The following is a 6851-nucleotide window of genomic DNA, read 5'->3' on the forward strand; positions in this document are numbered from 1 at the left end:
AGAATGAGTCAGAAAATTGTCACCCGCTAACTGCCTGATCTCCTGTAATTTTGAGTCAGACGGACTCTTAGCGTTTTGATATTGGCGCCAAACTACGTAGTTTTGTAACCATGGGGACGACAAACATATGTCTTGTGATATAAGTTCAAATTCTCTACTTTGGTGTCGTAACAGTCGCTAATACGTTAAGTACCGGATAGGTGTAGGTTTTGAGAGTGTTTGATGATAAAGGTGCTTTAACTTTTTGGAGTACGAATTTGACTGTCGTGTGTACGTGCGCTTTTCTGTGCTCCACCGTTTGAACTGTCCCTGCTTATCACGGCAGGTGTTGATATACCAGCTCCGAGTGGGACGGCAAACACAGGAAAGTCTGGTGACGAAGGTTCAAAGTCTCCAGTCTGACGCACCTGTTCGTCTCGTGATGTGGCGGCGGCCGCCATGTTGAAGAGTTCGGTTGTCCCGTCTACTCGGCAAAGTTAGCGGATAGACAATACCAGGGACAGCTGTCTGGTCCAACATGGCTGCAGGTATGGGGCTAGAAGAATCAGGGTTTGAAAAGTCGTGGTGACACAAGCGTTTGGTATAGTAAAACCTACAAGACATAAATATAAATCAAACTGAAGTTAACTACGTACCTGATGTTGAGTAGCATTCCATTTTTCATTTACTAATTTTTAGCAAAACTACATTCATGTCACTTCATGTTCATTGAAAGGAATCCCGCCACTTTTGCTTTATATTATTTATTATGAATTGGAACATGAGCAGGTATGATATGACAGCTTCCGCCTTACTATCATGGTGATTACAAAGTATTTACTTTGTGACCTTGTTCTTGACCCCAGAAAGGACGTTATAATCAGTTGCCACCTTTACTTTATGAGCTTGAGAAGGGATGGCATCTTTTACCTTACTATGGAAATTATCTACTTTGAGACCTTGTTGGTGACCCCAGGGAGGGTGTTGTAATTACTAGTATTTCGTCACGGCATGAAGTGTAATTCACAAACATGCCGCAAAAAGGCGCCGTTGAACGCCAGCCGGTCCAAAGGTGCGGTCTGATCATATTGACCCGCCAGGCTGTGTTTACTTGTCACCACAGTCCACCGCAAGATAGAATATATCTGATCGGTACAGTTGCAATAAATCCCATAACTTGTCACCTTTCTTTGTCAGCTCCAAAATAAAACGTACATATTTCATCAAATTCTTAAATATGTGAAAATAGTTTACAGCGTGAAAACTGGCAAAGGCATTGACGTATAACTAACAATGTTTGGATATATTAGAAGCTCAATACAAATTGTGGTCCAGATATTGTAGGTACAGATATTTCTGATTTAACTTATACATGTATTTGCTGTGTAGAAGACCTTATAAAATCCCGGTATATCGTGACAATTAAACAAATAGTTGATGCTGCTGAAAGCTATGTCAGGCGATTATGCTAAAATAATCCACTGCGCCTTTTCTGGTGTTTGCGGCTTTGATGAATGCAATAAATATTTACATTTTCTACAAAACCTCATTCTCCACTGTTCCCCAGCAGGTTCTGAGGAGATGGACCTGTACACGTTCTGGAGGGCTGTGGAGAAGGGTGACGAGCAAACTGTGAGGAGGGGGCTGCAGGCTGGGGTGGACGTCAATGTCACGACAGGATGGGTAAGCAAACTGATCTTCTCATGTAGCGTTCAAGCTTGACGCTTTTGCCAGCAGAGCATGATGAACAACACTTTTATGGGAGCAAGGTGATTCTGCGCATGATGTAGTCAATGAAGCCTATCACGATGTCTTTAAAATCTTGATATCTAAACTCATTTCTTCTAAAAACACTGTTGCTGTTTGTACAGCCGTCTATCGATACCTTCCAGGTGGCAAATGCTGACAAACGCTTTAAATTTACGTTTCGCCTCCTTGCGTCGTTAGACTTTCCCTTCAATCTTCGGACCAGTTTTGGCATCAGTTTTGGCATCTTATACGCCCAACGTGACAATAGCGTTGGTTTGTTATCATAGATACTTGTAGATACTCTCATTCTGTTTTAGGTGCGTGTATGTGTTCAAATTGTGCACGTGTACGGGGCGCTGAGCCAGAGGTAAACAATAAAAGAATGAATGATTAATATGATATGAAAACAAACCTGTTTTTGTTGGTCAAATTCAATGTGTAATATTTGCTCTGAAGCGGGTTACGGGATAAGTGGAAATGACTGACCTTTTTCTTATGACGTGAACCATGTCAGTACGACTCGCGGTTCCCTTGTCACGATATCTTAGTCAGATATACATTGAAATGCCGTCTTGGTTTTTTGTTGCGCACAGAAATCTCAGCATTCATATATCAGGAGGAGCATCAAATCGTTTAGGAACGTCTTACAACGACGTCTAACCTCTCCCAGATGGTCGATAAATTTTGTAGACTTCAGGAGGAATTCCTCCTCCACATGTGGGTCGATCTCTTTGACTGCGTCCAAGTAGCCTGGCCACCTCAGTACAGGGCACTTCGGGCGGCACTTCTTCTTACACCAGCCGGATAGCTGCTTGGAGATTTTGACGCACAGTTTGGGCATCTGGCGCTGGTGCTGTGCAGGTTGAAATGGGAAAGAAACTATTTGTAAACCCTAACCTATTTCTTTGAAATTTTCCGTGGGAGCTGTGCACGTTGTAAATCACCGTGGTCAATGGTCAGTAATTTCAGATTTCGTCGGTGGATTACCCTGTATCATATAATATATGTTTGTATCCACACACTTACCTCTAACTTATCCTTCTTCATCGTGGCCAGCAGTTTCTTGAGTCGGTCCATGTCTGCTGTTCGGGTCTCCTTACAGTTCATCAGGAAGACTTCGTCTGAGATGTGGAGGTGATCTTTGAACTCTGACGCCATCAGCTGAAGAAGACGAGCAGCCTGACGTTGTCCTGAGCGTTAAACGTGAACACGGAACGTCAATGTATGCCGTTTGCTCATTATGTTGATAACAGTTGAATTCCTGCTATGGCAAAACCATTCCTCCCTTTATTATTGTACAGCATGATTAATTTGTACAAAACTATTTCTCAGAAAAATAACCTACGCCCACACAGCTTCTCATCTTATTTACCCCTGTCTCGCGACATTTTGTCCGCATGACTGGCCACTAAGATGACGTCAGGCTGTCGGTTTGGGTTGCAGGACTTGATAAAACTCAGCCACCAGTGGACCTGGGGTGGAGCATGCGATTGTAAAAATACGTAAGGACTATATCGTGCTTTGACTTTAGACCGTAATGCAAATTAGAAAATTGCAATGTTTAGAAATAGTTTGCTGGGCCAATAAGGGTCCATGCAAAAGAAAATGAAACAATAAATTTACGTTGAACATAAATTTAAAAAAAAATCAGTTACCTGTCGTTCTTGGGTCTGGCTGTCGTCCATGATGTTGTACAGCACAATGAAGACGGTGTTCTCTGCATCCATGAACATACTGTGGGTTACCGCGTACTCCGCCTGCCCAGCGAAATCCCACAGGCTGACCTCCCCCACACCTGGAATATGGAACGTCCCAACATCCACCCCTGGGGTGGGGTCGTGAGGCTCCTCCTCTGACGACGGTTTACTCAGTCCTTGGAAAAATGCAGTCACGGGGCCCTGTTGGACAGGAGTTATTTAATTTTTAATCTTTGATGAAATCGCTCTGTGTGAGTAATCCAATATCTATTATTTCATAAACGTGACAAGAAAACCGTGAGTCGTCCACGTTTCTTCACCCATTCTTAGTCTCAGATAATGGTCGCAAACAAAACAGTTAGGTAAATAAAACAACATTTTGCACATAAACCGGAAAGCCGTTTTTCGTCTTCTGCTTCAAGAAATGAAGTCAAACCTGTCTGGATATAGTTGACGTTAGTATTCGAGTAGTATCCTTTTACAATAATGTTAATCACTATCCATTGTCACTTGTATGTCCACAATTACCCTTCGGGTGCGGACTTGGAAATTAATTTTCCTTTCTAATAAAAAGTTTAAAAAGCGAAAGCAAATAGTTACTATTTTATTGTCATCGATGGAACCACTCTAAAACAGCCTTCTGAAATATCCGAAGAAGGAAATGCATTTGGAAAGTTTTATAAAATATCATAAAAGCTGACAACAGGGATGAACAACGATATCACTGTCCTCACGGTGCTCCATAGATGAACCTATACAGTACACAGTGTAATGTTTATGCTCATGACTGGGTATGGCGGGTGAACATGCTGCTTCTTATCCACGTGATGACTGTTGTCTGTGTTGAACCCGCCACTACTGACCCTGACCTTCCTCCCTGCACAGCGCCAGTCCACACCCTTGCATCGGGCTTCTACTGTGGGTCACACCGGGACTTGTGAGCTTCTGATTCGTCACGGGGCAGTCGTGAATGCCTGTGATGAGGTAATACACACTTAAGCTTGTTTCAAATATGACCATACAGATTACGTGGATGTTAACTTGATACTGATAATATACTGATTACATGTATTCAATTTTGTATGTGCATTTATTAAAGGACGATACATTAACGGGTCAGCGGGGGAGCCAATACAAATGGAGGCTGCCCGCAGAGATCGATACAAAACACAAACAGGCAAAAAGCACAATATGTAAGGTAGCAATATAAACAGGACCCTACAGATTACATGGATATGGGAATTTCTATTGATAGACTCCTTCTTACCCACGTGATGACTGTTGTCCATGTTGAACCCCCGCAGCCATTATGACCCTGACCTTCCTCCCTGCACAGGGCCGGTCCACACCCCTGCATGTGGCTGCTCTCATGGGCCACACCGGGACTTGTGAGCTTCTGATTCGTCATGAGGCAGACGTGAATGCCTGTGATTGGGTAATACACACTTGTTTAAAATGTAACCCTTCAGATTACATGGAAGTTAACTTGATACTACATGTAATATTACATTGTATACATTTATCCGAACTTGTATTTGTATTCATTAAAAGTGCGACGATACAATAACGGGTCAGTCGGGGAGCCGATACAGATGGCGGCTGTCCGCAGAGGTCCAGACAACAAGACAAACAGGCAAAAATACAGCATAAATAAAGATATCCAAGGTAACAATATGAAACATAGTGTATATCTGGCATATAATCAAGACGTTTCAGGAGCTGTATAGCTGGTATCTAGAACTGTTTCTTACCCACATGATGACTGCTGTCCGTGCCGAACCCGCCACTACTGACCCTGACCTTCCTCCCTGTACAGGACCTGTCCACACCCCTGCATAAGGCTGCGGACCGGGGCCACACCGGGACTTGTGAGCTTCTGATTCGTCACGGGGCAGACGTCACGGCACGGGCTGTGGTAATACACACTTGTGTCAAATGTGACCCTTCAGATTACAAGAATGTTAACTTGATACTAATATTACATTGACTACATATATTCCAACTTGTATTTGTATTTATTAAAAGTGCGACGATACCGTATAGGGTCAACCGAGGAGACCCTATTAGTGATGGCGGCTGCCCGCAGAGATGCTGACAAACAGGCAAAAAAAATCTATAAACAAATCTATGGTAACAATATAATATACAATATACAATATACAATATAAAATGGATCCTGACGATTACATGGATATGGAAATGTATAATGATAGAGCCCTTCTAATCCACATGATGACTGCTGTCCGTGTTGAACCCGCCGCTACTGACCCTGACCTTCCTCCCTGTACAGGGTCAGTCCACACCCCTGCATCAGGCTGCACGCCGGGGCCACACCGGGACTTGTGAGCTTCTGATTTGTCATGGGGCAGACGTGATGGCACGGGATGAGGTAATACACACTTGATTCAGATGGTCCCTATAGGTTATATTGATGATAAAAGTGTTTCCGAAGTCAAGGTTATTATCGACATCCGATGATCATCAGTGTTTACATTTATATACTTACAATACAATGAATTACAAATGTGAATTGAAAATTGCGGAAATCGAAATTTCCGTCACCATTCTCCGTTTAATTGTGGAATTACATACTTTAAGTAGCGGACCATGGTTAGCAGGTTTTAAAAGGACACATTCCGTTTACCAGTGCACGATAGTACAGTAATGTGCTAATTACCTCCATGAAAAAATGGAGGTATAGTTTTGAGTGTGTCTGTGTGTGTGTGTGTTTGTGTGTGTGTCTGTGTGTCCGCATATTTGTGGTCATCATAACTTGAGAACCTCTTGATGGACTACGATGATATTTGGTATGTAGGTAGGGGTTGGGAAGACGAAGGTCAAGGTCAATTTTGGGCCCCCTGGTGTGTGGCCTTGGTACTGCAGCGCAACTTCCGGTGTTGCTATCTCGGTGTTCTGAACATGCTATGGTCAAGATTTTTAAGCATTAGATAGCTCTTGTGCTCAGGAAAAAATTACGTAAGTTTGGGCCCCCTAGCGTCTAGTTTGGGAATAGCAGGGGCATTTTTGTCAAAAACTTCTGACGAGGATAACTCAAGAAGGGAACAACGGATTTTCATCATTTTTGGTATGTAGGTACCTTAGACAATTTTGTACAAGATTAAATACTAATTATGCAAAATAGGAGTACATTTGCATACTTACTGAGGATATTATATCATGGCAGTTTTTTCAATGTATCTCTTGTCCTGGATGTGATATGGTCTTGACATTTGGCTGGTAGATAGCTTGCAGTGTCATGACAAAGTGGGGCAGGTTTCAGCCCCCTAACATTTAATTGCGGAGCTGCAGGGGCGTTTTTGTCAAGACATTCTAAAGAGGATAACTGCAGAAAGGATTGATGGATTGTCATCATACTAGGCATGCGGGTACCTTAGCAACTATGTTCATAATGATATACATTTTATG

At 42.7% G+C, this 6851-nt stretch overlaps 1 protein-coding gene across 1 annotated transcript in view; it reads left to right on the forward strand.

The window, feature by feature from the left end:
- The first annotated feature begins 5799 nt into the window (after positions 1 to 5799).
- Positions 5800 to 6851, forward strand: part of LOC118417377 — a 36670-nt gene continuing 35618 nt past the window's right edge. Inside the window, exon 1 of the mRNA XM_035822931.1 lies at positions 5800 to 5814. Coding sequence (XP_035678824.1) covers positions 5800 to 5814 — 15 coding nt within the window. The remainder of the gene's footprint in view (positions 5815 to 6851) is intronic.

This window comes from Branchiostoma floridae, chromosome 6 (assembly GCF_000003815.2).
Source record: "Branchiostoma floridae strain S238N-H82 chromosome 6, Bfl_VNyyK, whole genome shotgun sequence".
NCBI lineage: Eukaryota > Metazoa > Chordata > Leptocardii > Amphioxiformes > Branchiostomatidae > Branchiostoma > Branchiostoma floridae.